The 19,270-nt window shown below is 40.9% G+C and overlaps 1 protein-coding gene across 1 annotated transcript in view; it reads left to right on the top strand.

Moving 5' to 3' along the window:
• The window catches only part of ASB15 (ankyrin repeat and SOCS box containing 15), a 42,127-nt gene that overhangs the window by 1,848 nt on the left and 21,009 nt on the right, over positions 1-19,270 (top strand). Inside the window, exons 2-6 of the mRNA XM_040259555.1 lie at positions 7,362-7,430; positions 15,769-15,905; positions 17,445-17,497; positions 17,584-17,715; positions 18,843-19,001. Coding sequence (XP_040115489.1) covers positions 15,799-15,905; positions 17,445-17,497; positions 17,584-17,715; positions 18,843-19,001 — 451 coding nt within the window. The 5' untranslated portion in view covers positions 7,362-7,430; positions 15,769-15,798. The remainder of the gene's footprint in view (positions 1-7,361; positions 7,431-15,768; positions 15,906-17,444; positions 17,498-17,583; positions 17,716-18,842; positions 19,002-19,270) is intronic.

Genomic DNA, 19,270 nt, shown 5'->3' on the forward strand with positions numbered 1-19,270 from the left:
AAATGTCAAGTCCAAAAGAAAGAAGTAAATGTAATAGGACTAAATAAAGAGTCCTGTACAGAATTGTGCAGCAATAAAGTGGATGGAAAAAATGACATGTAGAATTTAGGGCAACAGGAATCCAAATCAAGTCTGTAACATGAGAGCCCCAAATTCATCTGAACTTGGGTTAAATTAACACCTCTTCAGTGTCCAGCAAAAGGGAAGTGGTCACAGTCGCTTAATGTTGTGTTGGTGTGACTGTAGCTGTTGTATTGTCTTCAGAGTCCATGGTCCAGAGCTGCTTTTAGAAATAGACGGATAAATGAGTGTGTTTACCGGAATGCAATCACCATGGTGGAGGGAGGCAAACTGTTCACAGGAGGAACAGTTGTCCAGATCTGGGTGGAGAAGGCTCAGTGCAGACTGACAGCCTTCCTGAGGCCCCTCATGTGGCAGAGGACAAATATTTTCTCAGCGTGGCTCTGAAAACTAGAACTGGGAGTATAGAACACTGATTTGAGGAGATGGATCCAAGTTCAACATATTTTCCAATTTTAAAAGCTGGCCAAAGATGAAGGGTTGTGTGGGGTATAGTAATCTTCTTGCTACTTTGCTTTTCAAGCTGAGGCTGGACAATTTCTAGACAGCATCTGTAAATGAAATTTACAAGTGGGGCTTACCTAATGGTCTTCAGCTCTGAAGTCTGGTGATTCTAGAGAAAAGAAAGAAAGACGAAAGTGAAGTCGCTTAATCATGTCTGACTCTTTGCGACCCTGTGGACTGTAACCTATCAGGCTCCTTATGGCAGCCTGATGGGATTTTCCAGGCAAGAATACTGGAGTGGGTTGCCATTTCCTTCTCTAGGGGATTTTCCTGACCTGGGTCTTCTGCATTGCAGGCAGACTCTTTACCATCTAAGCCACCAGAGAAGCCCCAGAAATAAAATAATGAGTGTGCCAGAGAACCTGTTTAAGATAAGGATTAGAGCTCAAACCACCAGACAATCCTTAGAATTTTACTTCCTTGTTCCAGAGGGGTTCAGTCACAGAATAATAACAGGTAACAGGTAATGTTTCTTGACTACTTGCAACATGTCAGACACAGCTAATAAGGCAGCTAAGCCAGGAAGGCAGGTTCAACTACTGTCTCCAGCAGAAAGAAATCAACAGCCTGTATATGATTTCAAAATAACATATGAAGAAATGCAATGACTCGTTATTGTTTGAGTTTTGAATAGAAAAGGATTTGATGAGCACCAAACAGATCACAGTCCCTGAGGTCACAAAGAATCTGACATGACTGGGCATCCGAGCATGCGTGGACGCAAACAGGAAGTTCTGCCCTGTTCAGTGAAACCTTTCAGGAACAAATATTTTTAAAGAAAGAATATATGTGTATGTATATATGTATTTGGGCTTCCCTAGTGGCTCAGTGGTAAAGAATCTGCCTACAATGAAGAAGACGCAGGTTCCATCCCTGGGTCAGGAAGATCCCCGGAAGGAGCAAATGACCACTCACTCCATTATTCTTGCCTGGGAAATCCCATGGACAGAGGAACCTGTCAGGCTACAGTCCACGGGGCTGCAAAGAGTCAGACACAATTTACTGACTAAACAACAATAACAATATATGTTTTTGTACATGTACACATACATATATGCGCATATTATGTACATTTTTTTATCAAGGTCTAAAGATATTATTTTTATCGTTATTATAGAGAAGGCAACGGCACCCCACTCTAGTACTCTTGCCTGAAAAGTCCCATGGACGGAGGAGCCTGGTGGGCTGCAGTCCATGGGGTTGCGAAGAGTCAGACACAACTGAACGACTTCAATTTTACTTTTCACTTTCACTTTTCACTTTCATGCATTTCAGAAGGAAATGGCAACCCACTCCACTGTTCTTGCCTGGAGAATCCCAGGGATGGGGGAGCCTGGTGGGCTGCCGTCTCTGCGGTCGCACAGAGTCAGACACGACTGAAGTGACTTAGCAGCAGCAGCAGCAATGTAATCAGAAGATTTTACTCACCCTACACCTCAACAGTGTAATAAAATTGTATAAATAGAGTGCAGCTATTTTATAATCTGTAACTGGCTTCACTGTCCCCAGGAGCTGCCACTCACTGATTAGTGCAAAATAAATCTGGTCTCATGCAGATGGCACAATAACTTAGGTGATGAAACCTTTGCTTGGATGACTCATGTAAATAGATCAGTCTTTCAGATTTCTGCTCCTTCTTCCCTGTTAAGTATTAAGTGAAGTAAAAGTAGCTCAGTTGTGTCCGACTCTTTTTGACCCCATGGACTATACAGTCCATGGAATTCTCTAGGCTAGAATACTGGAGTGGGTAGCCTTTCCCTTCTCCAGGGGATCTTCCCAACCCAGGGGTCAAACCCAGATCTCCCGCATTGCATGGATCCTCCTTCTCTGCTTTACTATAAATGAGGGCAATTTTCTCTCTTCTCGACCTCACAAAGTGTGGCCTGCCAGGAAGCGACCTGTCTTACCACCTGTAAGGTTTACCCCGTGAACCAGATATCAGGCCTGTTTTCTGGAAGACTTTGTAAGTTGGCTCGATAAAGTCAGTCATAGTTCCTTCAAAGTGTCTGGTCATATCTGATTACATGAACCTCATTCTCTTATATGATACTTTATTTATAGTATTAAATATTCTTCAAGGATATGAATGTTAATAGCTGTATAGTTTTCCATAGCTTGACTGCACAATAACATCTTCTACAAAATCCCTCTTGTTGGACATTTTATATTGTTTCTAATGATTTTGCAGTTCAACTATGCCTGCGATGAACATTTTCACATACAAATCTTTTTCCACATCTCTGAATCTCTGGAAGATAGATTCTTAGAATTACAGACAAAAGGGTGAGTCTTTAAAAGTATCCAGTTATCATGCCAACTTGTGATAAGGACACATCTATGAATAACACATCTATCAAAAACCCAAGTAAGACGGTAGGTGTTGCAAGAGGGCATCAGAGGGCAGACACACTGAAACTATACAGAAAACTAGTCAATCTAATCACACTAGGACCACAGCCTTGTCTAACTCAATGAAACTAAGCCATGTCCTCAGGGCAACCCAAACGGGCGCGTCATGGAGGAGAGGTCTGACAGAATGTGGTCCACTGGAGAAGGGAATGGCAAACCACTTCAGTATTCTTGCCTTGAGAACCCCATGAACAGTATGAAAAGGAAAAATGATAGGATATTGAAAGAGGTACTCCCCAGGTCAGTAGGTGCCCAATATGCTACTGGAGGTCAGTGGAGAAATAGCTCCAGAAAGAATGAAGGGATGGAGCCAAGCAAAAACAATACCCAGTAGTGGATGTGACTGGTGATAGAAGCAAGGTCCGATGCTGTAAAAAGCAATATTGCATAGGAACCTGGAATGTCAGGTCCATGAATCAAGGCAAACTGGAAGTGGTCAAACAGGAGATGGCAAGAGTGAACGTCGACATTCTAGGAATTAGCAAACTAAAATGGACTGGAATGGGCGAATTTAACTCAGATGACCATAATATCTACTACTGCGGGCAGGAATCCCTCAGAAGAAATGGAGTAGCCATCATGGTCAACAAAAGAGTCCGAAATGCAGTACTTGAATGCAATCTCAAAAATGACAGAATGATCTCTGTTCATCTCCAAGGCAAACCATTCAATATCACAGTAATACAAGTCTATGCCCCAACCAGTAATGCTGAAGAAGCTGAAGTTGAATGGTTCTATGAAGACCTACAAGACCTTGTAGAACTAACCTAAAAAAGATGTCCTTTTCATTATAGGGGACTGGAATGCAAAAGTAAGAAGTCAAGAAACACCTGGAGTAACAGGCAAATTTGGCCTTGGAATGCGGAATGAAGCAGGGCAAAGACTAATAGAGTTTTGCCAAGAAAATGCACTGGTCATAGCAAACACCCTCTTCCGACAACACAAGAGAAGACTCTACACATGGACATCACCAGATGGTCAACACCGAAATAAGATTGATTATATTCTCTGCAGCAAAAGATGGAGAAGCTGTAAACAGTCAACAAAAAGAAGACCAGGAGCTGACTGTGGCTCAGATCATGAACTCCTTATTACCAAATTCAGACTGAAATTGAAGAAAGCAGGGAAAACCGCTAGACCATTCAGGTATGACCTAAATCAAATCCCATATGATTATACAGTGGAAGTGAGAAATAGATTTAAGGGCCTAGATCTGATAGATAGAGTGCCTGAGGAACTATGGAATGAGGTTTGTGACATTGTATAGGAGACAGGGATCAAGACCATCCCCATGGAAAAGAAATGCAAAAAAGCAAAATGGCTGTCTGGGGAGGCCTTACAAATAACTGTAAAAAGAAGAGAAGTGAAAAGCAAAGGAGAAAAGGAAAGATATAAGCATCTGAATGCAGAGTTCCAAAGAATAGCAAGAAGAGATAAAAAAGCCTTCTTCAGTGATCAGTGCAAAGAAATAGAGGAAAAGAACAGAATGGGAAAGACTAAAGATCTCTTCAAGAAAATTAGAGATACCAAAGGAACATTTCATGCAAAGATGGGCTCGATAAAGGACAGAAATGGCATGGACCTAACAGAAGCAGAAGATATTAAGAAGAGATGGCAAGAATACACAGAAGAACTATACAAAAAAGATCTTCATGACCCGAGTAATCATGATGGTGTGATCACTCATCTAGAGTTAGACATCTTGGAATGTGAAATCAAGTGGGCCTTAGAAAGCATCACTACGAACAAAGCTAGTGGAGGTGATGGAATTCCAGTTGAGCTATTTCAAATCCTGAAAGATGATGCTGTGAAAGTGCTGCACTCAATATGCCAGCAAATTTGGAATACTCAGCAGTGGCCACAGGACTGGAAAAGGTCAGTTTTCATTCCAATTCCAAAGAAAGGCAATGCCAAAGAATGCTCAAACTACCGCACAATTGCACTCATCTCACATGCTAGTAAAGTCATGCAAAATTCTCCAAGTCAGGCTTCAGCAATATGTGAACCGTGAACTTCCTGATATTCAAGCTGGTTTTCGAAAAGGCAGAGGAACCAGAAATCAAATTGCCAACATCCACTGGATCATCGAAAAAGCAAGAGAGTTCCAGAAAAACATCGATTTCTGCTTTATTGACTCTGCCAAAGCCTTTGACTGTGTGGATCACAATAAACCGTGGAAAATTCTTCAAGAGATGGGAATACCAGACCACCTGACCTGCCTCCTGAGAAACCTATATGCAGGTCAGGAAGCAACAGTTAGAACTGGACATGGAAGAACAGACTGGTTCCAAATAGGAAAAGGAGTATGTCAAGGCTGTATATTGTCACCCTGCTTATTTAACTTCTATGCAGATTACATCATGAGAAAAGCTGAACTGGAAGAAACACAAGCTGGAATCAAGATTGCTGGGAGAAATATCAATAACCTCAGATATGCAGATGACACCACCCTTATGGCAGAAAGTGAAGAGGAACTAAAAAGCCTCTTGATGAAACTGAAGGAGGAGAGTGAAAAAGTTGGCTTAAAGCTCAACATTCAGAAAATGAAGATCATGGCATCTGGTCCCATCACTTCATGGCAAATAGATGGGGAAACAGTGGAAACAGTGTCAGACTTTATTTTTTTGGTCTCCAAAATCACTGCAGATGGTGACTGCAGCCATGAAATTAAAAGGTGCTTACTCCTTGGAAGAAAAGTTATGACCAACCTAGATAGCATATTCAAAAGCAGAGCCATTACTTTACCGACTAAGGTCTGTCTAGTCAAGGCTATGGTTTTTCCTGTGGTCATGTATGGCTGTGAGAGTTGGACTGTGAAGAAGGCTGAGTGCCAAAGAATTGATGCTTTTGAACTGTGGTGTTGGAGAAAACTCCTGAGAGTCCCTTGGCCTGCAAGGAGATCCAACCAGTCCATTCTGAAGGAGATCAGCCCTGGGATTTCTTTGGAACGAATGATGCTAAAGCTGAAACTCCAGTATTTTGGCCACCTCATGCGAAGAGTTGACTCATTGGAAAAGACTCTGATGCTGTGAGGGATTGGGGGCAGGAGGAGAAGGGGAAGACAGAGGATGCGATGGCTGGATGGCATCACTGACTCGATGGACGCGAGTTTCGGTGAACTCCAGGAGTTGGTGATGGACATGGAAGCCTGGCGTGCTGCGATTCATGGGGTCGCAAAGAGTCGGACACGACTGAGTGACTGAACTGAACTCAACTGATGAATAATTTACCTCTTCACAGGCCATGCCTGCTCTATTCTTACCCATTCTTTGTTTATATTCCTCTGGAAATCCACATAATTGTAAACCTATAGCTCCCTCCTACTTTGCATCAATTTCAAAAGGTAGTATGCCATCTTCCTCCATCTGTCACGATTGAAATTGCCTTGGAATCAATATTATGGAGTAAAAATGTCTAATGTTGTTATATGGAACTAAAGATAAAGAAAACTAGTATGACAGCCTTTATCATAGTGTATTTACCTAGAAATTAAGCCTAAGTTATTGCAGTCCTGAAATTGGAAGTGAACTTGGCAAAAACATATGTGTGACATGGAGAAAAAACACAGGCTTAATCTATCTTTTTGCTAATTTTAAGAGTGTGTATTTGATCATTCCATTTTTCACTCATTCAGCAAATACATAGTGAATTCTTATTACATACCAGATATCATATGTAGTGTCTAGACAAAAATATATCTATTTTGGCTTTTTATATCATTTCTAAAATGTTAAAGGCATTTTGTTGCTGTTGTTCAGTCATTGAGTTGTGTCTGACTCTTTGGCAACCCCATGGAATGTAGCCCACCCGCATGGCTGGCATATTCTTTACCAGGGAACGACCAAGGAAGCCCTGAAGATATTTTAAGGCAACATGAAAGTAGCTTTCATCATTTGGACTAAGGGGTGTGTGTGTGTGTGTGTGTTTTATCAGAACTAGCTGTGCTGTTAAGAAAGATGCTATTTGGACTGGTCTAGGTCTCCTTATCATCCATAGGATTTCTCTCTAAAAGACAAATTTCATGTAGAGGGAATGACTGTGACTTATTATTTGTAGATAGAAGTTACTTGTGTCTGTGTGTTAGAAACCAGTTCTGACAGTTTTACCTCCTCCTGAAATCTCTTGGGGGCTGATTGACTCTGTTGCTGAAATGAGCCTAATAAAGCTGAGTTGCCGCTTTGTACTACAGGATTCTGAAGAAGCAAACGTGTGTAGCCACCAAATAAAAAACAAAACTGTTGCAACATTTTATTTATTTCTGTATGTCTTCAGAATTACACAAGTGAATGGTCAAAGTGCAGAAAAATGAAAATGAGTATTGTTTTGCATACACTAACTGTGAAATCTTCACAAAACCATTCTCGTAGGACGAATCCTGATGATTTTCTCTGGAATCTCCAGCAGATGATTTTCTCTGGGACCACAGCAGTTTCAAGGTAAAAGAAAATGTCCTCAGAGTATCAGCACTGCCCCTACCCCCTGCTCCTGTGCCCCTGTTTCAAACAGCAGAACCTCAGAGCATTTGGAATTGGGTTAGCCCTGTATAAAGAAAACCAAATTTTACTGTATTGCCCTTTTCTTATCCTCTCCTGTTACCTCCCCCTAGATTCAGTCTTAATGAAAGTGAAAGAGTTAGTTGCTCAGTTGTGTCCAACTCTTTGTGACCCCATGGACGACGGCTTGCCAGGCTCCTCTGTCCATGGAATACTCCAGGCAAGAATACTGGAGTAGCTTGCCATTCCCTTCTTTAGGAGATCTTCCAGACCCAGGAATCGAACTCAGGTCTCCTGCTTTGCAGGTAGAATTTCGTTACTGTCTGAGCCATCAGGGAAGCCACCAAGATTCAGTCTTAGATCATTTACCATCTTCCCCATCCCATTCAACCCTCAGCAACTGTTCCAAGAGATCCTGATTCTACTCTGGGGGCCACTATGGTGCTACTGGCTCTTTAAAAGGGGCAACTGGAAGATGGAACAATAAGCCACAAAGGACAGAATTGCTCACTGATGTGACAGAATTGCACTGGTGTGACAGGTGCTGGGGCAGGGTGATATTTATGAACATAGAGTCCTTCCTTGCATCATGGAAGCACCTGTCCACTCTGGGAACTCTTAAGGCCAGCCCTGTTTAGGACCCACAGAGATGGTTTCAGTTTTTTATGCCCAGACAGGGCATGTGAGTGAGAGGGGTGAAGACTTAATGTAATTGGAAACAAGCCAACCAGACAGTTCACAGGGGACAAAGTTATGTTGGCTCTGGTCCCGGTAAAAGGAGAACCTTGAGCCCATGTCCTGGGAGCTCCCATGTTTCAGGGGAAGGCCTGAGAGGCCTCACAAACTTATCAACAGCAGAGGAGAAGCCTGAATTGTGGATTGAGGGTGGTTTAGAGAATTCAGGGCCGAGAGGCATCATATACCCATATTCACCTCTGCCTCATATCCTATAACATTGTCCCAACCCCCGGCCACTTCAGGCAGGCACCAAATGGAATGTTGATCCAATTTTTTAGACAGTAATGTTTAGAATACAGAGTGAAAGCAAGTTTAGGACACCACATCCCCCCTAAGCAAAACAAAGCCTTATTGCACAGAGTCAACGGTAAAGACTCATGTATCCCTGGAAGCTATGTTTTATTTTTGGAAGTTATTGTCATCAAGAGCTGGCTGACAAGATCAGAGTGCTTTCTTTCAAGGACAACATACTGTGGGTTTTTTTCCTGCAGCTCTGGAAAGACATTAAAATGAAGGTACCATTCTCTGTCTAGACTCTACTTATCAGCTCTGTGACAATGGGTGGGTCTCTTAACCTCAGGAAGTCTAAGTTTCCACTTTTGCACGATGAATCTCTAATACCTAGAAAGTAGAACTGGAGGATTTAAAGCAAGGCAGCATAGGCAAAGTGCTTTACACGGTGCTGGAAACAAAGCAAGCCCTCACTATTATTATAACCACCATTTTTATGATTACCAAAGTTATTCTTTCCCACTATCTAAATCTAGGATTTCACTCAGTCCATTCTGAAAGTAAATGAATAATTCCTGGTCTCTGAATAATGCATTTGGAAATCCTTAATTTAGTAGTTCTTGAACTGGGACACAAGAATGGGCTTCAGAGAACCCCATAAATGCCCTACAATTTTATGCAAACTTTTGAGTGACATACATCCCTCTGGAGAGAGAATCCATTGCTTTCATCAAACATGTTCCTGACTCTAAGCAAGATTTGTTTTGTTCAGTCACTCAGTCACGTCGGACTCTTTGTGACCCCATGGACTGTAGCCTGCCAGGCTTCCCTGTTCTTCACCATCTCCTGGAGTTTGCTCAAACTCATGTCTATTGAGTCGGTGTTGCCATCCAACCATCCTATCCTTTATTGTCTCCTTCTCCTCCTGCCCTCAATCTTTCCCAGCATCAGGGTCTTTTCTAATGAGTTGGCTCTTCTTGTCAGGTGGCCAAAGCAAGATTAACCAGTGCCTGAAGTGAAAAGGCTAACTTTCCAATAGGATTGTCCCAATTATTTCATATATCAGCTACTTTAAGAATAATTAAATTTCACTAGTGGGCTTTTCCAGAACAAGGTTGACAAACTGTTATCTAGAAAGAATCAATTATCTAGATGGAGAAGTGGGGCTCTCATGAATATGTCTTCAGTTCAGTTCACTTCAGTTCAGTTGTTCAGTTGTGTCTGACTCTTTGAGAACCCATGAATCAAGCACACCAGGACTCCCTGTCCATCACCAACTTCCCGAGTTCACTCAAACTCATGTCCATCAAGTCGGTGATGCCATCCAGTTATCTCGTCCTCTGTCATCCCCTTCTCCTCCTACCCTCAATCCCTCCCAGCATTAGGGTCTTTTCAGATGAGTCAACTCTTCGCATGAGGTGGCCAAAATACTGGAGTTTCAGCTTTAGCATCAGCCCTTCCAATGAAAACCCAGGACTGATCTCCTTTTAGGATGGACTGTTTGGATCTCCTTGCAGTTCAAGGGACTCTCAAGAGTCTTCCCCAACACCACAGTTCAAAAGCGTCAATTCTTCAGTGCTCACCTTTCTTCACAGTCCAACTCTCACATCCATAAATGACCACTGGAAAAACCATAGCCTTGATGAGACAGACCTTTGTTGGCAAAATAATGTCTCTGCTTTTGAATATGCTGTCTAGGTTGGTCATAACTTTCCTTCCAAGGAGTAAGCTTCTTTTAATTTCATGGCTGCAATCACCATCTGCAGTGATTTTGGAGCCCAAAAAAATGAAGTCTGATACTGTTTCCACTGCTTCCCCGTCTATTTCCCATGAAGTGATGGGACCAGATGCCATGATCTTCATTTTCTGAATGTTGAGCTTTAAGCCAATTTTTCGCTCTCCTCTTTTACTTTCATCAAGAGGCTTTTTAGTTCCTCTTCACTTTCTGCCATAAAGGTGGTGTCATCTGCATATCTGAGCTTATTGATATTTCTCCCGGCAATCTTGAAGGATGTCAAATATTATTTGGCCCTTTCTCAGACTGCTGGCTGGTGCTTTGTTTGAATAGTTTTAAACAAAGCCTGACAGTAGATAGGCTCTCCTTTTGCCCTCCTCTGCATCTTGATGTCTCCGGTTCTGTTCCACTGATGCTCCTTTGATTGTCTGCCTGACACCTTCATCCAAAGCTTTCAGGAAAAGGTTGGAGACAGCTTGTTTTAGATGGGGGTTGCTCCATGTAGTAGTAACAGTTTTTTCTCCATTGAGATCCCGCTGTTGTTAGAGATACCAAACAGTTGTTGTGTGTTAGTTGCTCAGTTGTAACTCTTTGTGACGCCATGGACTGTAGCACGCCAGGCTCTTCTGTCCATGGAATTCTCTAGGCAAGAATATTGGAGTGGGTTGCCATTCCCTTCTCTAGGGGATCTTCCTAACTCAGGGATCTAACCTGAGTCTTCTGCATTGCAGGTGGATTTTTTTTATCATCTGAGCCACCAGGAAAGCCCACAAAAGAGTTAAAGAGTTTTAGATAATTTCCTTCTTGGTGGTAGTTAAAAGACATTTAAAAGAACTTTTCACAGAGCAACTCAGTTCTCTAAAGCAGGAGTCCCCAACCTCCTGGATCTAATGCCTGATGATCTGAGGTGGAGCTGATGTAATAAGAATATAAATAAGGTACACAATAAATGTAATGCACTTGAATCATCCCAAAACCATCTCCCCAGCCCTGGTCTGTGAAAAAAAATTGTCTTCCATGAAACCAGCCCCTGGTGCCAAAAGTTTGGGAACTGTTGCAGTAAGGAGTCTGTGATATCTCACGTACTGGAAGGCCAAATTTCAAGCAGGTTTAGCGTTAAGCTGGTGATTTAAATAGGCAATAGGCTCTGTATCTTATTACTAATCCCAGAGCCATGCGATCCTCCCCCCATCACCACATGACATTAGTGAGAAAGGCGACAGGCGATGCCATACATCTAACTCCATCATCCAGTCCTGCTCCCTGAAGACACTCAGCACTTGTCTGCCAGTAATGAGTCAACAACTGTTTTCCAGTGACCATGAGAACGGCCATTTCCTATAGTTGACTAGGAGTGGGAGCAAAGAGAAAAGATATACAAGACAAAAAAGTTAAGACTTTATTCCCCTCAGAAAATTAATAGTCCTGGTGAGAATACAAAATACAAAAATGTAAAGAACTTGCAAAACTAATACAAAAGGATTGTAAATTCAGTTGGAAAACACCGGGTGAGCAGAGATACTCAGGGATTAAAAGGGCCAGAGAGGAATTGAAGAATTCACCAAAGGTTTCCACAGGAGTGGCTGGAGTCAGGCTCGAGGCTGTGGGGACCATGAGTGTGAAAGAGCTGGGAGGGCCTTGTGAATGAAGTGAGATAAGACATAAGACATGAAGGCACAGCAGGGCAAAAAATGAAGCCTAACACAGAATGGGTAATCAAATTCATCTTGTTAGAATAAAGACTCCAGGGACTTCCCTGATGGTACTATGGTTAAGACTTCGCCTTCCAATGCAGAGTGTACAGGTTCGATCCCTGGTCAGCGAGCTAAGATCCCACATGCCTGATAGTCAAAAAACTAAACCATAAAGCAGAATCAATATTATAACAAATTCAATAGAGACTTTAAAACTGTTCCCATCAGAAAAAGACTTCCATACAAAAATGGTTAGTTCTAATAAAGCAGAGCCTAGATTATGTTAGTTCATTTATTAACTCATTCATTCATTTTTTTCATTCTTTCAACACGTGTTTAGAGTCTATGTATCTTGAGATACTGCTTTCCTAGTCTCTGAAGGTAGACTAATTCTCTACTCATTACAGCACATTCTAGGAGGAAGAGATAAATAATGAACCAATAAGCAATAATTTTTTTAAAATGCCATCTGAGTCTACTTGGTGAATAGGATCCCAAGCCCACGTGTCAAGCTTTTAAGGTTGCTAAGATGCCCTGGTGTGACAGACATACTTAGTGGAGTGTTATTACTATCTCATGGACATCCTCCAAACATTATCACTGTTCTCCCCTTTCTGTTTCAAGGTTATAGTTAAGGCCACTGGTGCAGAACAATAAGCAATAAAGTATGATGCCATTGAGTTCATGTGCAGTCTGTCCGCAGGTCAGAGACCTTGACTGTCAGCATGTATAGAACTGTCCTTAAGGTTTGAACAATAAGAAGAGGCAAAGCAACAATCAACTGTGTTTTGGAAATTGCCCACCGAATACTATTTGTGACTTCCCCCTTGACAATGTAAAATCTTGCATAGATAATACATTTTGGCTTGAAAAGTGCTATGGCTCAAAATAATTTCCTGTGATTATCAGCCAATCTAGCTGTAGAACTGGCTTCCCAGATGGCACTAGTGCTCAAGAATCTGCTTGCCAACACAGAGACGTGTTCCAATGCCAGGAAGAGACATGGGTTCAATCCCTGGGTCAGGAAGATCCCCTGGGGAAGGAAACCTACTCCAGAATTCTTGCCTGGAGAATCCCATGGAAAGAGGAGCCTGGTGGGCTACAGTCCATGAGGTCACAAAGAGTCAGACATGATGAAGCAACTTAGCGTGAAGCAGCTGTAGAACTATTTTGATGTGTATACTTACTAAACTTTCTCTTTATAAGGTAAAGCAGTTAATCCAACTGTAATGGGAGACACATACTCCTCTAATTTGATATCTGAAAGAAATAAGACAATGAGAAATAAGCTACATTTTTGTGTTTGTCTTCAGAGGAGCTGAGCCAGTCAATAGTATTGGCTTGTAATAGAACAGTGCTAACCCACTCCAGTACTCTTGCCTGGAAAACCCCATGGGCAGAGGAGCCTGGTAGGCTGCAGTCCATGGGGTCGCTACGAGTTGGACACAACTGAGCAACTTCACTTTCACTTTTCACTTTCCTGCATTGAAGAAGGAAATGGCAACCCACTCCAGTGTTCTTGCCTGGAGAATCCCAGGGATAGAGGGGCCTGGTGGGCTGCCGTCTATGGGGTCTCACAGAGTCGAACACGACTGAAGTGACTTAGCAGCAGCAGCGGTAGGGAAGAAACGGGGAATCTATAGGAGGGCTGATCTCTGATCTGGCCATGGAGTTAAAATGACCCAAATTTTAACTGTTCACATGATGCTGAGACCCAGTCAGACCTTAGAACTTTCCCTGGCAAAACAAGGCAAAAGAAAATGTGAACCAAATAGTAGCTGCATAAAATTTCATGAATATCATGGGTATGGTATCCCTATCCTTTCTGAAGGAGAGTAACCAAATTCTGAGGTCCTTCCACTTTGGGAGAGGATTGAAGACTAGATGGTAAAAGATGTCATGTCTGTTTCTCCTCATTTTTTATCTGAAATACTAAATAACTTGGCCACTTTTTGTTTAACTTTCTGGTGTTAAAAACGCTTGACTGAGTTGGGGAATCCCACAAGCTATAAGCCCTTTGATGCAAATGAAGAAAAATGCTGCTTCCTCGGGCTGTGCATAGCGGCCTGCCAGCGGGCACAGCTCATGTGAGGGAGGTTTGGCTGGATTTTATCAGCCAGGAGCACTTGTGCAGTATGCAACCTGCACTCCCATTCATGGTAGCTCTGATTTGGTTGAAACATGGATTAGGGAGAACTGAAATAGCCATCAATAAATTAAATAAGTCAGTCCAAAAGTTTTTCTGTTTTGACTGTTTTCAAAAGCAAGAAGTCTGTTTTAATTCGGCTTCATGTTTGCCAGTTCCCACATTTAAACCTCCCTGGATAAAGCAGGTCCTTACCACTTCCTTACATTAGCACTCAGCATCCCTAACTGCATTAGGGATGCCCTTCTACCAAGGTGTGAGAAAGGACCTTTCTACAGCCAGGAACACAGGTAGCCCAAGTCCATAAATGTGGATTTCTGGGAGCATCCAGAGAGCCACATGATCTATCAAACCCATCTGGACAGTTAGGAAGTTCTTCAAGCACTTAAGGCCGTTTTTATCAGATTAATCCTCTCCTGTATTAAAGTTCTGGATTTCTGAAAGCTGTTCACTTCATTGTGAGACTAGACAGTGTTTTCTCAGGGAGAACAAGGCTGAAAGTTGTCAGTACCTTCTATTTAAAGTTACCTTTGTGTCTTCCCCATGTATACCATCAAACCTCCTGAGGGCAGAGCTAGGTCACTACGTTTGTGACGTTCCGTTCTCTCAACTTTAATTCAACAGATGTTCACTGGGACGCTTCCATATGCCAAGCGCCTTCTAGAGTTGTAGGTGATGCAGAGATGAGCCACACAGAACCCTTCACTTCCAAGAGTATAGATTTTGGTAGAAGGAGTTGAACGCAAATACAGAAATAACTGCAATTGAAGTCAGTCAACTCAAACCACTTTGGGAGTAGAAAGAACTAAATCAGTGAAAAAGCACACACAGAGGACAGAGAATAAAGAAAAAGTAAAGAATGTGAAGGACTTCCCAAGTGGCTCAGTGGCAAAGAATCCACCTGCCAATGCAGGAGACACAGCTTCCATCTTTGGGTTGGGAAGATCCCCTGGAGAAGGAAACGGCAACCCACTCCAGTATTCCTCCAGGGAAGCCCCAGGGACAGAGAAGCCTGGTGGCCTACAGTCCATGGGATCCAAAAAGAATGGGACGCAATTTAGCAACAAAACAGCAAAGAGAAAGGCTAATTGTTCTTTATTCCTTCCTTTGGCTGTCTTCTCGGAGTTTTAAGCTTCTAATGTGTTATGTGGAGAAGGCAATGGCACCCACTCCAGTACTCTTGCCTGGCAAACCCCATGGACGGAGGAGCCTGGGAGGCTGCAGTCCATAGGGTCTCGAAGAGTCGGACATGACTGAGCGACTTCACTCTCACTTTTCACTTTCATGCATTGGAGAAGGAAATGGGAACCCACTCCAGTGTTCTTGCCTGGAGAATCCCAGGGATGGGGGAGCCTGGTGGGCTGTTGTCTATGGGGTCACACAGAGTCGGACACGACTGCAGTGACTTAGCAATAGCAATAGCAATGTGTTATGTAGAGCAATGTCTTGAGGAAATGATGGGCCAAATTAGTGTAAGTCAGAAATGTAGAAAAAGTCATTCTAAGCCCAACTGTAGTCATTACTCAACAGAAAGTAAAAAATCAGAAAACGCAGACACTTAAAGGGCAGGTAATCAAAGGTTTCAAAAGTTAGAATGGGCATTTTATACATATATAATATAAATTAAATGTTAACTATCTCTGTATCTTTTTAAATGAGGAAAGGTGAATGTATTTTTCATTTTGCCTCTTTCGTGTTGACTCTATATGCTGTTCTGTGGCTTTTGCTGGTGATAAGAAATTGCCTGCTTTGAGATTATATCCCGTCATGGATGCTAATGATGACCCTGATGAAGACCATCTTACAAGTTATGATGTTCAGCTCAGTATTCAAGAATCTATTGAAGCCAGCAAGACTGTATTTTATCCTGAAAGGTAACATTCAAATTGATGATCCTCAACTAAACTTCATGGTATTCATTTTTTGTAAGATTAAATGAATGATGTTTCCAGACCCCTCTACCTATTTTTTTGTGGCAGGAAATTCAATACCTTTACAAGAACTGCTGTGCACAGGTGTAGCTATCTGATTCTACAAATTCCCATCTCCTGTGAAGTATGAGACTACCTAGATAGGAAATTCCCAGTTCAATTTGGTTGTATAGGATTGCCTATTTCCTCAAATCGTATAGAATCAAAAAGGATGGTAAATAATGTGAACGAAATTGTAAACACTGTTTATATGACTAAGGTATAGATACATATACAGAATCTGTTGTGCTACTGACTCAGGCAAACTTTATAAGTAATATATTCCATTTTGCACAGTTAAAATGTGAAGAATAATGCTAACTCACCTGTCTATAAGCTTAATGAGTGGGAAAAGAGTTGAAGGCTTTTATAATATATGGCAAAGTGATATATAAACCAGAACTTATTTAATTATCTGCTGTTAAAGTGACAGCAGTTAAGAAATTATACATGAAATTGGTGGTTTGTGTTGGCAAGAGTTATAGCATCTAAAACTGCCAAAGTAAATTTTCATTTTGAGTAGCACACATTATACTTCTGACAAAACTAAACTTCAATTTACCTTTAAATTTGATTATAGTATTTAGAATCCTGTATTCTGAAATTAGTAGTGCTTTTGAAAAGATTCAGTGCTATAAAATGATTGCTTTTGAGCTTTTAAAAAACAGACATGTTAACATTTATATTTCTGGTCTTTTTCATTCTTCCCTTATCTCCCAGGAAGGCATTCACAACCCTGGAATACCAGTGGATGTTTCTGCTTTAATAGAGTTAAATCAATTTGTTATTCAATACCTAGTCACCTTTGAATAAACACACATCAGAGAATTTCCATGAGGGTTGACAATGACCTCCTGGGTCAGTGATTAGAATTTGTCCAGTAAATGCTCAGCCTATTTTTCACTAGTTTTCACAGTTGATTAAATACTAACATGCAATATACAGCATATGCTCCCAAATAAGCAACCATTAATTAGCCATTATTAAATTCAAAGCAAGAAAACTTTATTGAGCACAGAATTTTTAAAGTTGGGAGAAACCTTAGAGATCTTCCTATATAATCTTCTCATTTTACTGATGCAGGAACCACCATCCAGAGAGGCTGCTGGCCTCCTCAGGATCACAAAATCACAACATCTGAAAGCAGCTCTTCCATCTCTGACTCCAGTTATTTACCCCCTTTTCATTGCCTACAATTAATTTCAAAGACAATGTTTTAACCTTCTACTTTTCCATCTTCCCTAATGTTCATAGGTCCAGTGTATCATAAACATACTCTGTATCTGACTTTTAGACATTTAATTTTTAAAGTAGATAACATCAGTTGTGTGCATTTCTTGAAGATCCTGATAATTAAATGTATGTGCAAAAACTAAACAAATGTTTTGGTTCCTTGGAGTATATCATGAATACAAATATGGCTTATATTTCTTTCCCTGCTAGATTTGTACCTCTAAGCAATCAGAACAGAAAGCTTGTGGAGGCCATACAGCAAGGTAAATGGATTTATCACCTACAGTAGAATGGACTGGAGATTCCACCTGGCTGAGAGATTTGTTATCAGCCCATGTGCTTATTTTAGGTCACATTCTTGAGCTCCAGGAGTATGTGAAATATAAACATGCTTTGGATGAAGCTGATGAAAAAGGATGGTTTCCATTGCATGAAGCTGTTGTCCAACCCATTCAGCAGATACTTGAAGTTGTCTTGGATGGTAAGAAAATGTAGAATGCCCTTAACCAAACTGAAGCCCAAATGCAGATGTTCTGGAGTATTCCCAATGAAAATAATAAGCAAAAGAAAAAGTCGAATAAAAGATGATTTGCAATTTGGAAAAGATAGTACCCATGCTTTAAACTGAGTACGAAATTAGCCTATTTTGTGGAGTTCAGGGTTTACCTTTTACATCTTTCTAAAAATATGACCCAGTTTGGTGGGAGGATGTGATTATCACCTAAAAGTTTATATATACCATTAATTAATTGATTTAAATATAAAATATTTTGCTTTTCAAAGTTGGTTGTAAACTTTCATCTTGAACTGAGTTGATAGTTTCCAAAAGAGTATTATTTTGTACAATATCTGTACAAAATTACATTACATTACATTATCTGTCCTTATATTACATTAATTTTTTCATCATGCAAACATGAATAACTACTGTGGTATATCTACCCAAGGTTAAATATTATTAATAATTTCTACATTCCAACAATGTTTTTCACATCCCAGCATCTTATAAAACACTTGGAGAATGCCCTTCTTTTCAACCTTCAATGTTGCTTCCTAGTGCTGTTGTAAGAGATAATGATAGCTACTGGATAATTAACTCTCCAGCTAGTCAGCCAGCTACAAAAAGTTAAAAATAGACAGACAGATAGGATAGATAGTCAGATATAGAAGATGATGTTAAGCATGGTATTTTTTTTTGTAACATATTCTGATAGGATACATCATTGATAAATACTTCTCATTCCCACAGGCACAGACTTCATTTGACAAAAAACAATTTCAGGTTCAATTTAAATAATAATACAAAGGATTATAGAAGTTGTTCATAATTTATTAAGAAGTGAGAAGTCACAACCCATTATCTTTTTTTGTAAAAAACACCTTGAAACACAGATGTTGGTTTGCTAGCTGTCAACTTGATTAGCAAGCCCATGCTCATCTATTTCTACTCACCATCGTTTGCTAGACTTTAATCATTTCTCTTTTTAGTCTTCTCTTTTTTGTCAATTGACTTTGTCTAATCTAGTGTAGATGATATTGCATCGTTCTGTTCTATATGACATCCTTTAAGTAAAGACTTTTAATTTTCTACATGCTTTCATATCTCAGCATCTTATAAGACTCTCTGGGAATTCAAGACCTCTGATGGAGAAACACCTTTGACTTTGGCAGTCAAAGCTGGTCTGGTGGAAAATGTAAGAACTTTACTAGAGAAAGGAGTGTGGCCAAACACCAAAAATGACAAAGGAGAGACGCCCCTTCTGCTTGGTAAATGACCTATTTTTCCTAGAACTTTTACAATTTGAGACAAATAATATTTATTCAGTATTTAATGGAAGCCACTGTGTATTGGCTAAAATTATGTGACCTCATCTGTTTCCACTCTCTGACGTCCTTTCCTAACCCCCATCTCACTTGCCATATGATTTTGTTTTCTTCTCCCACCAGGAGGTGAAACGTGAAAGCTCTTTCAGCACCAGTTAATCAGAAGGGGTCTAATGAGGAGTTTTATGAGGCCAGGAGTGCCAGTTTTGCAG

This window comes from Oryx dammah, unplaced genomic scaffold (genome assembly GCF_014754425.2).
Source record: "Oryx dammah isolate SB20612 unplaced genomic scaffold, SCBI_Odam_1.1 HiC_scaffold_18, whole genome shotgun sequence".
Taxonomy (NCBI): Eukaryota; Metazoa; Chordata; class Mammalia; order Artiodactyla; family Bovidae; genus Oryx; species Oryx dammah.